This window comes from Lingula anatina, chromosome 1 (assembly GCF_051362555.1).
Source record: "Lingula anatina isolate TDL-2025a chromosome 1, LinAna3.0, whole genome shotgun sequence".
Lineage (NCBI taxonomy): Eukaryota > Metazoa > Brachiopoda > Lingulata > Lingulida > Lingulidae > Lingula > Lingula anatina.
Window position 1 is genome coordinate 61,757,575 of NC_141767.1, and position 13,976 is coordinate 61,771,550.

At 37.4% G+C, this 13,976-nt stretch overlaps 1 protein-coding gene across 1 annotated transcript; it reads left to right on the forward strand.

Annotated features, from left to right (window-relative positions):
• Positions 1–209: 209 nt before the first annotated feature.
• On the forward strand, positions 210–10,932 carry LOC106155178 (uncharacterized). Its single transcript, XM_013529881.2, has 15 exons — positions 210–1,401; positions 1,803–1,881; positions 2,186–2,494; positions 3,130–3,261; positions 3,528–3,705; positions 3,868–3,980; positions 4,386–4,609; positions 5,188–5,380; positions 7,640–7,762; positions 8,389–8,546; positions 8,990–9,121; positions 9,298–9,365; positions 9,673–9,805; positions 9,956–10,060; positions 10,222–10,932. The coding sequence occupies exons 1-15, from the start codon at positions 1,213–1,215 to the stop codon at positions 10,327–10,329; spliced, it is 2,244 nt and encodes a 747-aa protein (XP_013385335.1). The 5' UTR covers positions 210–1,212; the 3' UTR covers positions 10,330–10,932.
• The last annotated feature ends 3,044 nt before the right edge of the window (positions 10,933–13,976 follow it).

A 13,976-nucleotide genomic window follows, 5' to 3' on the forward strand; every position in this document is an offset into this window, starting at 1 on the left:
TTTTTCCCTACACTGTGGTCCCTCGATTTGCTCGGGGTCGGATGGGGGGAGGGGGGGGGGGCGAAGAGAAAGGCTATGAAGATGGCATACATTTCTTCACTATAAAGAAGAAAATTTTTTGTTTAGAAATAACTTGGATCAATGAACCTGCATTCGTTTTGCATAGGAATGTGATCTTACACAGTACCCGCCCTATACCTCATCAAGCTTTCAGTCCGGTCTCAAATCGCGATATCCATTAACATGATTGATATTATTTTAAAAACCCATTTAGGTGGCTATACAATACAATGCAATGCAATACAATACAAAGATGGGTCGTTCCTCCAAGGGAAAGTGTATTCAGTGTGACGGTCTTTAAAAAGTCGATTATGTGTCACTTGTATTGTGTTTACAAGGCGAAGGTTGCTGAAAACATCCGAGAGAGGTCTACCATTGCGCTAGGTGTGCATTAAAGGCTACTTCTTTATTAAGACGTTTTTATTAAGACCGGGAAGTGCCTTCACTACCTATAAGACTTGTATTTCAACTAAAAAACTTTCTTTCTGACTTTATTATAGTTCAACTAAGCATTATGCCTTATTGCTTAATTTTGTGGCAATATGGCAAGTCACCTTACAAAGAAAATTGCGCTCGAACGTATAATACGGTATAAATTATCCCATGTAATTACTAGTATGTAAGTGGCTTTAAGGAACATAAGTTGTCTTTATGCTTATCGTTCATGCGCAAGCGACGTCGAAGACAACTGTTTTCTAACAGCCAACACCATTTGTTTCCTCTCAACTTTACCCTCTTAGCTGTGTCTAAATCATGTAAATCTAACATTCACGTTGCACGTCGCCCGCGCGTGCCGTCACCTCACACCGTCAGCGACACAACTGATATCAACTAATAAAGTTCAGATATATATCATCCGTAGGTAACAGAAATTTCAGTGCTGCACTGATTTTGAAAAATAAGGAAGTTTCCTGGTTCTTGACTATTAAATTTATGATTTAAAAGAGTGTTTGGAAAGGACCCTGGTTTTGCTTTTATAAGTCGTCTTATCTTCTTATTGATTACTTATTGAGTGTTGTTACACAGAAGTGAAATTAAGTTGAAAGATAAATCGCTGCCTATCAAAGACCTGCTGCAGAAACTTGCCTATTTAAAGGGGCGTTTACACGACCCGTTTTTACAGTTGTCTCCAGTTCCGACTTGTTTCGACTTATGAACAACTCTATGAACATGGATAGTTGTCTTCGGAGTGTCAAAGATCTGCTGTTGCTGATGACCTTTCTAGTTTTAGTCCTCGGGACTTTCGTCGCCGGAGGGGAAGAAATGTCTTCTTTGTCAAACTCTCCATTAGCAGTTTGTGCCGTCAGACCTGGAGGCAATTTTAGTGCGGCTGAGAATCAGGTGAGTAGAATGATATATTTTGTCCGTGTGGTAAGATCATCGTGTGGTATTTAGTAAGATCATGTCGTCGTTCCAAGAAGTGCTGATACGATGATGCCTTATATAGGCCTACTGCACAATAAGTCTCAGATGAATCACTTCTTAGCGGTACCCCGAGGTTCAGAGTATGACACTAAGAGAACATGAAACCGTTATTTCGTTCAGAAAAATCTTTATAATTATGCAGCTAACCCTGATTATTCTATATCATCACATGCCAGTTTTACACATTGTCAAAATGTGCTATTTTAAAAGTGAAATGAAAGAGTAGGTCCTATGTCACACAAAGTACATCTATCATACTAAGTACATGTATTTTTTAATGTGTCTGAAAGTTAAAAGTAATTAACCTTATCCTCCAGAATACACTGAACCTTACTGTGACCAAGCTTCCTAGCAACACGTTCCAGTTCAAAGAGTGGGTTGTCATCAAACAAAATTGTAAGGATGTACGGCTTGTCCGTTTTCATATATATTCATTTAAATAAATAAAACCATGAAATGTATCGTAAGCAACGCAATTTTAAGTCCACACACTTGAATATTAAACTCTACAGAATTAATTTAAATTTAAATTATTGTTTTTCTTTTTATTTAAATGAAACTCTTCTCTCATCTACAGAATTAGTAAATGATTTTTCCTCTTAGAATTAAGTCAGAACAAAACAACATTTTCTTGTCGAAAACAGTACAATAGGAGGGTTTATGATGCACCCCAGTATATCATTATTTTTGCTTATTTCAGGCTCTATGGTCGTATACATACAAGCTGCACTATACATCCCCGTTGATCCCTCTTTAGCACATGGACTCTGTGGTTACGCTTCCCCCAGTCTCCAAGGCCATCTTCCATTTCCATTTCAATTACTTAAGGGAGGCCCAGTTAGCCCACCTGAAGATGCACTGGCCTATCCGTTCCCTGTGAGTTTGTGGGGGTCAGGAAACTCAATCTTTGAAATATCAGTTCCCATGTTTGGAGTCAACACACCAGTGAACTGCTCCATAACATTCGGGTTTTCATCTTTTGAGGCGGCATTTACTATTAACGTTCTAGGTGAGTACGTTCTAAGGGGCAGACCGTGTTCGTTGAACCGACTAATTTGGGTGTCCGATAAGGATTGTTTGGGGAGTCCCCTACCCTGTAATTATCATACGGCCTCTATTGTTCGACCATATGGGGCAGGGTTGGGAAACCATACGGCCATTTGGTAAAGGGACATTCCGGCGGCACTGTAGATGTTCGAAAATTAAAAGCTATCTTCAGATTATTGCTTTAGTGAAGAACAGGGACACAGTTGATATACTTATTTCTTTTTTTATGAAATTCGGTATCAATTAGGAGTGCCTTTTTTCTTTTTCATTAACTGTGAATTTTTATCAGTACGAATTTTGTGGGTGAAATGATGTTTTTATACACAGTAAATATACATTTACATGTATGTATGCAAAATAATGTTCTAAATATTGTATATTGTTTAGTCTAGTTTAGTCGATGCTATTTCACGATTGCCTGCAATAAATGATTCTAAATGAGTGGACTCTGTGTGTAATATTTTTTGAGCAACGGGTAAAACCCGAAAACGTGTATCAGTACAAAAGATGCTTACATGACACAAAATTAATTAGAGAAGGCTTTGGTGGAATAAATGTCGCTTATCCGGTAATTTGATAAACTTTCAACACTGATAGGGTGTCCTGAGAACAAATACGGAAGATACTGCAACAAGAATTGTCCTCGGTGCAGTATCGGTGGTTATTGTCATACATTCTACGGAGGTTGTGTGTGTCTCAAGGGATGGAGTGGCGCAACATGTGACAGAGGTCTATTGATTTTTTCATTGCATTTCCTGTTCCTTTTCTTTAATTTTTTTAGTAGACGGTCCTTGTAAAGAAAATAACAATTCTTCATTGCATTGCGACTTAATTTATCATCATATTTAACCACTAACTATATTTTATATAGCAATGCGACTTAGATTGTTAATTATTGTTGTTAATTCAAAACTTTTTGATAAGGTCGAACAAATATCCTAGAGATTTCAAGTTTTACTTCTACTTTCATAACGGTATTTATTATCTGAATTCAGTGACGCCAATGTTAGAGATCAGTTCTTCGGCAAATGGTGCTGTTAAACGGAACGAAAGTGTCCAATTTGATTGTGATATTTTCCCATCTTCTCTGGAGACCAATACAACCATCAGATGGTTGATGAACAACCAAAAGATATCAGACGTTACAGACGTTATTCATAAAACGAGCAACAGGTACGCCTTTTCGAATGTTGTAATAGTACATATCCCTTACTTTTCTGCATTCTTACTATTGATGAAATTTTATGCTCATTGAAAGCTTAACTACTTATCTGGAATTTTGAAAAATGAGAAGTCGAATATGCTGTAATCTAAACATTAATATTTAATTTTCAGGTCTATAATTTTTTCGAAAGGAATACACACAATAGGAGATCAGAATGTCACATGCATCGCTTTAACTGCTTCTGGACAGATATTGTCTAAAACATACGCTTATTACGTAGAAGGTAAAGCTGCGTGAATACGAAAAAAATTCAAATAGACTATTTTTGTATTTGCAAGAACAATAATTATTATATACACACCAAATTACCGGAAAAAAAGACCGACAGCTTAATTTTCAATGGCGGATTTAATTTTGTAGATCATCAGGGGGAGGGGGTAGATTATTCTGTTGCCAGGAGCTTTATTTTCACATTCGTGATGTCAAACAGCACAGATTTGATGGTTGTTCATTGGTGAAGTGTCTGACAATAAACACTTGATTGTTACCTTTTCTGTTATAAGTCTATATATAAACATTTCGTTTACATTGAATTATAAATGGATTGAGTCTTTGTCGTACAATTGTAAAATTCTCTTTTGTACCTCCTTTAATTGAGCCCATTATATATGTATATATTCCATTCAAGATTATAACACTGAGACTGGAATAATGACAACTGCAGCAATGGCAACATTTATTGGTGGAGGTCAACAAATTAATAACGCACTCATCACAGTTGCAGTCATCTCATTGGTCGTGCTGATTGTTGTCATCATCATTACTGCTCTTTTAACTCACAAGATGCGGGACTCGACTAAAAGAAAATTCACGCCATCAGATATGTACGCTGAATACCACACATACTTACAGGTATCAATTTTGAGATAGTTCTGAATGTTCTGTTTGCGACAGTGAAATTTGATTGATATCGTCTTTCCACCTTATTACAATACGCCAAAGAGTTTATTCTGATTGCATGTGGAGTGTCATTTCTACTTTGCCCATCTTTATAAAGCACATTAAAATGAATTTCTTTCAAAGAATATTGTATTTGCATCTGCAAAAAATAAAAAATAACGATAATAGAAAAACAAAAAAGGGCATTACGGTGGAAAGAGAGGAAACATTTGAAGGGAAGTAGGACGTGGATATAGCTACACTGCAGTGGCGGATTTAGAGGGGGGTCAGGGGGGTCCTGACCCCAACTTCGATTTCTGATCCCCTCTTGTAATTAAAATTTTGACTAGCTGAATCATAGTTCTAAGCCGTACAAAATGGCACCGTTCGCCATCTTTAATACCAAAAATTTCGGGGCTCTTCAGCGGGCCCCAAACCCCACCACAAAAGGGGTGGGGGTCGGCTTCGCATCTGCGAACCCCCCTTCAAATAATCCTTGATCCTGTATGACTGTTTGACTTTAATCATCTTATTCATTTTTCCATTTTCAGAATATTTTCATAGGTGTTGAAGATAATTCGTTCTTGGATAACCAAGAGTACCTTCTTCAAAAATGGAAGGTGCCAAACAACGAACTATTTATGGGCGAAATACTCGGCGAAGGGGAATTCTCCCAAGTATACAATGCTCGCATTGAATGGAAGCAGAATCAAATACTGAACGTGGCTGTAAAAATGCTGAAAGGTGAGTATTCTTGACAATAGTGCTTATGGTCTCTTCAAGTATGGAGATTGTGTTTCCTCGGAATACTAGCTATTTAAATGCAAGGGAACCCCCAGAAATACCTTATTTTATTGTATTTCTCGTGGTACAATGTACCCATTGTCTTAAAAAAAAAGATGAATTGTAACAGCTTAAGCATTTTAAGAAATTTTTATTCTTTGAAGTATAAAGAGATTATCAGGAGAGAACAAATTATCATTTATATTGTAGGATTCTGATTTATTTAAAGATTTTAATAGTTTCCCAAACAGCAATTTTTAAATACAATCTCTTTGTCTCTCACGCACGCATGCAAAGACATACACATACACGTTCATGTACAATGTTCAAGAACGTTGAACTCCCAAGACGTACGTACATGTACGTTGTGTATATTGATAATGCTGGCATTTTGTCTCTTTTAGACCAATAAACTTAATATATGCACATACAGTGTACATGCGGTGCCTTTATATCTTGGCTTTCTTCGTTCCAAATGTGCTCATGAAAAATAGCATAGGTACTGACCTTATGATGTGCCGAGTTAGTTGTGCATCGAAAAACTCACCAAATCGGGGTGAGATGTTTTGTGAAAAAGAAACAACATACCAGAATCATCAACCTACTCAGCGTACCGCCGTCCTAGAAGTTCAACCCCCTTGCTCATGGATGGTTAAAATTGCTCTCGTTGAGAAGTTTTGATTAAAGTTGGTCACTGAGCTGATTACTGATGAATAGTATATAAGACGAAAAGTACACTTTTGGCAGTTTTATAAACATGGATTACATAGAACTTAAATAGAGACACGGAAGATTAAATATGATTATAAACCGATATCATTTGTTACCTGTTTTTATTCTGCAATAAATCACATCCTCAACGAGGAAGCACGACGCTGTAGTTGAGATAAGAGGCTCGAATTCGTGAACTAACAACTCCTTTTGATCAAGTGCAGAAGTTGTTTTCCTGGTAGGAAAAGATGGAGCTTGTGAAAGTCACTTCGATTTGATTGGTTGATTTCTCAATAGATTTGCAAGTTTCTGGCACGTGCTAAACACATGCAAACTAAGGGTGGATATGGTCCAAGCATGAGTAATTCAAATAATATTTAAATATTTTAAATTGAAAACAAGTCTTCTAGAAATTACTTAATAAGGAAATATTGAATGGTTGGATGCAACGTGAGAATGGAAAATTCCACAAGACAATGGAGAGAAAACAATGTGTGATCGGTATCAGAGTAATACAGTATGAATAATTGTGAATTTGCATGAGAGAGTCAGTGAATAAATGTATGAAGCTCTAGATCGTCATTATTGTCACTATAACAAATCTTTACTTCCCTGGCCAGTATCTGCCTTCTTGTAAAAGAGAGAGGAAAAATGATACGTAGGCTGGTGTTTTAGAGTGCATTCCCATAGATTTAGATCGATCTATCCGGATCGACCTAACTCCCTGGAGGTCCACGCTAAATTGCAGTCAGCCTAGCGCGCACGACAGTTAATTACCCCCTTACAGCTTTTAGTAGGCGGGACAGGCGCTTAAGCCGGCTAAGCTGACAGTAATCTAGTGAGACTCCCCACAGGGATAGATCGATAAAAAATCTGTGGGAATGGGGTCTTAGAAGTTTTATAATGATTAGAGAACCACTTAAGCTGCCTAATATATTGTAAGCTTGTTACAACTCGTTACAAGCTCGTTACAACATGAATGGCATCAACAAGTAAATAAGCACTTTTTAAAGTTGCACATTAAGCGTTAGACGTGATAACGAAAAAGATAAAAATGACTTTATGGCTTATTTTGATCTGATATAAAATGTACTTGCTTTCTTTCGGCGCATTTGGTAAAGTAGGCCCACAAAGAAAAAAAACTATGATCCGTTAAAAAAATTTTTGATGTTTGATTGAGTACTATTTGTAGCAGCATATGTTCTCGGATAATATTTTTTTGTTTTGACAAATGTTATGTAGAACCCTGGCTTTTATTTCGCCTTTGTCGAAGACCAAAGACCAGGTGGAGGGTCGACCTCCACCACCACCATCTTAGACCCACCTGGCCAAGCCAGGAAGATGACCGTTACCGATGGAGACAGCTCAGGGAGGGATTCCTCTACCACGGAGCAACAGTCGGCCCTGGATTGATTGTCATAATGTCTACTTTACCAAATATATTCTATGTGCACTTATGAATAGTCTGTAGGTGCGTCTCTCATACAAACATATGCCTTTCTCCCGTAGATCCTAAGAACCTGCAGTCACAGAAGGATTTGATGGCGGAGTTCCAAACCCTCTCCGAAATCTGTCCCCACCCAAATGTGGTGCAGCTCATAGGCGTGTGTACCAGGAGACTCGGAAATGATGGTAAGCTACTTTTACTTTGCCCTCCTTCATTTAGTAAATAGACCTACAAACAAATAATAAAAAAAAAAAAACACACACACACAAAAAAAGCAAGATGGCAGAGCTACATGTACCTTTCTCAGTAAGAATATAACACAACGTTTTAGTTAGAATAAATACAACCAAGCTGATCCAAACTTTGAGAAGGTGCTCGTGTATAAACAATGTAAAAGGAAGTATTACGGAATGTCCTGTTGACAAAATTTTGTTTGCGATGATTCATAAAGGAAAGTCGTGTCAATATTTGTAATTACTTCCTGGTGCAGAAAGTTTGTGAAGTAAATATTATTACTCACTTTGAAAACAACTTTGAAAACTACTGCTAATGTTAATACATTAATAGGCTTATTTATAGAAATATTTTGTTGGAGTGGTTACTTATTCACATGGCAACACTTTTTGATAAATGCTTTGTCTTACATTGGTGTATGCATTAAAGCTATCAAACGTATTATTATTATTATTATTATTTTATTTTATTTTATATTATTTTATTTTTATTTTATTTTATTTTTTTTTTTGTGATCGATGATCACTCATATTATGATAACTAATCTAAACGGATTTTCGCCATGTTTACGACGCAGACTACCGTTGCCTGGTAACTGAAAATATGCCTGGAGGTAACCTCAAAGCATTACTACATGACTTAAAAGATGGCAGGGAGTCGTCTGTAAAACCTAAAAGCATCGGCCGCATTGCAGTCGACATACTGGCTGCAATGAAACATCTAGAGGATCAAAAGGTGAATTTGTTGAAATGCAAAGTTTATTTTGTGAGAAGTGAACATAATCTCGTTCTTTTTCCCTTTTTTGTAAGCTTTATATATACTTAACAATTTAAGTTTGCAGGACGTGATCAACATTTCCCCCTCTTCCTTTTTCATCATTTAAGCAGAATGTCGTATCGATTATTGTACTTCTTTGTTTAGGCCTGTTTGTTTTTTTAAAAAACATTGCTTGTGGTTCAAGCCCCCCCCCCTTCACCTGAAATATTAAAAAGACAATCTTTGAACTCCACAGAACCATGCTGAATGTATTGTCAATGGTGAAAAACGGCTCAACCCATATTGATCATCCATGAATATTTATCAGTCTTTACTATGGTTATCATTTGCCTGCAAATATTACTTTTTTACGAGAAAAGTGAATCTTTTTGAAAAATGACATAAAACAATTGTATATATAGGTGGTGCATAGAGATTTAGCCGCACGAAACGTTTTATTGACCTCTGACCTGAGAGCAAAAATTGGAGACTTCGGACTGTCCCGAGACACCTACCTGTGTGGTAACTACAAAATGGCGGATAGCCACGGAAAGGTAATTAATTGGTTGTATTTATCTGCATGTATTCTGTTGAATCCCATATGTGACTAAAAGTAAGGTACTTTGAAATATCTAAATCAATCATAAATTTGTTTTGCTTTAGATTTGTATTCAGCATGTTTTTCTAGTTTTGTTAAAGTTTTGTCAAATGTATTTAATGTGAATTTCAGCGGATGCCTTGGTATTGGATGGCAATTGAATCCATTGAGAACGGAGAATTTACATCAAAGACAGATGTGTAAAGAGACTTTTTATTATATAAATCGAGCCTTGTTTGTACATGTACATAGCGTATCATATTAGTCTACAGTAATGAGCAAAAAAAAAAAAAAAAAAAAAAAAAGGCCAGTCATTAAATACGATTAATCATAAATGCTTCTTTTGACATGTTTTCATTAATTTTTTACAAAGCAATATATGTTCAGATTAATACATGGATTACCTTCTAAACCGTGGTCTGCACATTTTTTCCGCCCTCTAAGCCTCCTTTGTGCATTCTGAAATTAGCTAACGTGACTTAAAATATATCGTTACTGTGATTTCAGTTGGGCTTTTGGTGTCCTACTGTGGGAGATTTGCACATTTGGATCTTTACCATATCCGGGAGTTGATCCTGTGGACCTACTTGGTCTGTTACAAAAGGGATACCGGATGGAAAAACCGATTTCCTCTTCAAAGGTACGCTTAAAGTATAAAATTTGTTGTCCGGCAAATCCGTAGTAAGTTAAAATGCACATAGACTTGTTTTTCCACAATTTATCCAAGCGTTTTACTGTTTGTTAATTTTTAACGTACGTCAAATCAAACATGCATTACCTTTTTTTAAAGGAGTGGTACTTTGTCATGACGGAGTGCTGGGATAAGGATCCAGATGCACGGCCGACATTCAGCACGCTTTATCATCACTTTAAGGAGATGTACTCTTCGAAAAAGGTAAGCCGTGAACTAGCTAGAAAATTTGAATCGAAAATTAAGAATATACTGAGATAGATCAACCCTGCGAGTACGATAACTTCTTTTCTGAACGCTGCCTACATGTATGTCTACCTCGAAAAATACCGTGCTATATTAACAGAATCAACCCTCCTTTTTAGGGATTTCCAAATTTCCCGGGGATTTCTCCACAACCGGGTCAAGCAGCATACCTGAGCATGCAGGCAGATTTATCGGCCGTTGATAAGATGGAACCTAATATTGTCTAAATCACTTATGCAATACGATACTTATGCAATACGACGCGATGAATTTTACCATAATTACAAATCCTGATTGGCTGCTCGCTTTGTAGATGATTGACTGCATCCCTCCTCGCAATTCAAACGTTTTGTTAAACCTGATCTGAACAGTGGTTAAGATGAAGGGATCCAGATGAAATGTACATATTGACTGATTCTTACGCCAAAAGTTAATATTATCATAAATTCATATAATGGCAGTATATATATATATGCATCATTATGTTATTACACGTAATTTAACGGTTAAGACAAACTTTTGAAGACTTTCCGTGGGATGAAAGATGCAATACGAGGAAAGACTAAGTCAATGCTTGAACTTTTCCAATAGCCCCCTCCACCCTCTCTCTCTCTCTCTCTCTCTCTCTCTCTCTCTGTGTGTGTGTGTGTGTGTGTGTGTGTGTATTGCGTGATTTAGTTTAGAGTGAATAGTGTATAACCATTTAAGAATTATTTTATGATGAGAATATTACCGATATGATTTTAAGACGAAAGTTATGGATATTTGCATATTTGCATTTAAATCATATGGATCTTGGAAATGAGATATAAATGAAACTTTGACAAATACACTTGTGTGCGTATTTTCAGTATTTATTTTTCAGCTTCTGTACATGTGATATTGTAAATTCGTTGTCCACCGTTTGCGGTCTAGAACACGTCTGTTAAGATACTTCATGGTATATTACCACTTCATGGGATAAATGCTCTGATTTTACTGCCAAATCGACTTCATAGGATAAATTGCGACTTCATCTCCACTTAAGATATTGCCTGCGACTTCATGGAATAATGGTGAAATAGTACCTGTTGTTGGCCCAACGCTATGAGAGAGAGCGTTTTTGAAATATAATGTTTTGGTACTGTAAATATTATCCAAAATAGGTAAACTGTACGTTTTGATTCACTTGTATGACTGAATAGGGTTTCTTTAGAGGTATTGGAAGCATGTTTTGAGTAATTTTTAAATACACAGGCGTATGTAGGTGAGGATTCAGTATTTCTAAAAATCATTACATTATGGGACATTATGGTCAGCGTTGAAGAAAAGGGGGTTCAGACCCCCTGGGCCCTCCCTTCCCAGATCCGCTTGATGCATAAAACTAATGGATTAGGGAAACCAGGCTATGAAAAGATAATATTACGCGTAGGTTACTGGATTATAAGATGGATAAATAAACAAATAGGAATCAATTATTAAAGATGAATAAATAGATAATAAAAAGAAGCAGAGAAGGTCGTGTATATAATTGTGCTCTACAATTATCTTGATCAAGTCGCGTCCCCCTCTGAAAAGACAAATTTTTCCATGAGGAAAGACACGCGCAAGTGTAATGATTTACATCCCTTGGTTTCTGAGATGCTCTGTTCTGGTCCTACACCTGTGAATGTCCATCATGGCGTGATCAATGGTGTTCCCGAAATGTGCCCTTGGGTGGCTCTCAATTGACCCAAAAGTATTATCTGCGGCACAGTCTGCATTTGGAAACCTGTTAAAAAGGCGTTCGGGAGGGGGGGGGGGGCTACTCGTTGTTTAGTAGGCTTACTAACGTAATTGATCTGCGAGATCAACAGGCCTGAAGATTGATATTTATTCAGAATTGTGGTTGATTGTAATTGTGGTTGATTGTAATTTTTACATCGTAATTCCTGCTATCTACCCGTAGACATTTAGTAGTGGGACTTTGCAGTCCTTGGGGGGGTATATATTTTTTATATCGTTGTTACTGGTATCCTCTATCCATTAAAGTGAGGAACATGAGACGTTGGGGATATTTAAACTTGCCATTAGGGATGTGCACGTGTCCTTCGGATTTTTGCTGACTTTGGTGACCTAGGGGTGGTTGATTATTATCTTTAAATTGTATTTTCTGCTATATACCCATAGGTCTTTATGTTGAGGAAACTAAAATTTCGGGGTGTGCATAGGCAAGTTTTTTTTTTTTTTTTTTTTTTTTTTTTTTTTTTTTGTGACCGGGGGTGTGGCTGTCCCTGGGGATGGTACACGTATATATTACCGTAATTTATTTCATCTCCCCCTAGACCATTCGAATTAGGAACATGAGTCTTTGGTGCATGGGTGGGCTACATTAGTGTGACTTGGGGTGTGGCCGTCCCTAGGGGGTGGAGTGATTAGTGGTTTGTCAGGCAATGAAGCTGATTCCATAGATTGCACTTAAGATTCCTTGCAGAGTTGGACCGACCCAGCTAGTACTACATCCTATGTGTGAATCTGATGGCGGTCTTCGAGTTAAGAAGGAAGGGGAAATGTAGAGCAAGCAGCAGACAGTACTAAATAACAGACCTTCAGTCGTATTCTTGAATATAGGTCAAGTTAATTAAAACCCATTCAAGACCCCATACTCTCAGGAATCCTAGGGTCCAAGTCCCAATATTGTTCTTTAACATAAAACACACATGTTTATTACTGCTCTTGGGAAATAAACATTTTTGATTTTTGTTAAGACACATCAGCAGTTAAACGCTAGGATTCCTGATCGAGTGTGTGGGGCCTTGAATTAGTTTTTAATTGGATTCCCTGACCTATATTTATGCATATGGCTGGAAGACCATTTAGTTCTGTATGTGCTTCTGCTGTTCTCTACATTTCTCAAGGACCCATGCACATTCATTAAAATGACTGGTTCATCAATCTCCGTTTCATGTTCATTAAAATTTAAGGGTATAGATGGCAGAAATAAAGTTGTGAAAAATAGAATGAACCCCCCCCCCCCGGGATAGCCACACCTGAAATATCATACTAACATTCCCGGAAACCTATACATATCCTCAATGGTAAGCTTATCAGCCAGGAAGGTTTCACGTTCTCAACTGTAATGGCGTAAGGGTAGAAGCACGAATAACGATGTAAAATTTAAAATCAACCTCCCCAGGGACGGCCACACCCAATGTCACAAAAACCCAGAAGGACCCATACACATCCCCAAAGACAGATTTTTCAATCCCCATAGCCTTACGTTCCCAGCTTTATTGGTCTAAGGATAGATATAGCAGGAATAACAATGCCAATTAGACTCAACCGCCCCCAGCCCCCTCCCCCCCCCCCAAAAAAAAAAAAAAAAAAAAAAAAAATCCGAAGTGCCCTTCCAGATTCAAAATAGTATGTAGCCACGTTTCATGTTCCTAGCATAAAATACGATGAAAAAATTAGAATAGACCACCCCCAGGGTCGACCACACCCCAAGTCACAATTGAATTCCGAAGAGCCTTTGCAAATGCCTATAATGATAGGTCTATGAATCCCCGACGTATCAAGTTCCTAACTATGATGGTTTAGGAAGTGACAATGTGAAATAGATTATGTATGTATATAATAAATTGTACACCACAGGGAAAGCTTTACCAATGTAAGCGTACCTAGCCGAGACAACCCCGTCCCCATTCCAATTTTACCTTTATAGAACTTCACACTAGCTATTTATTGACTTAGAAAAAATTCTGGTTGCAAAATGCGTTCCGGTTGAAAAATTCGTTGTCACGATTTTCTTTGGTTGCAAAATGCGTTGCAGTTGCAAAATGCGGCTCTACACCAGTTTTATAAATCCCCAGTATTTCATTCTCCCCATTATCTATCTGGACAGTTGACCGTTTCA

Coding starts and splice junctions, on each gene's coding strand:
- LOC106155178 (XM_013529881.2), top strand. CDS start 1,213: ATGAACAACTCTATGAACATGGATAGTTGTCTTCGGAGTGTCAAAGAT. Junction 1,882..2,185: donor GGTTGTCATCAAACAAAATT/GTAAGGATGTAC, acceptor TGCTTATTTCAG/GCTCTATGGTCGTATACATA. Junction 9,122..9,297: donor TGGCGGATAGCCACGGAAAG/GTAATTAATTGG, acceptor TGTGAATTTCAG/CGGATGCCTTGGTATTGGAT.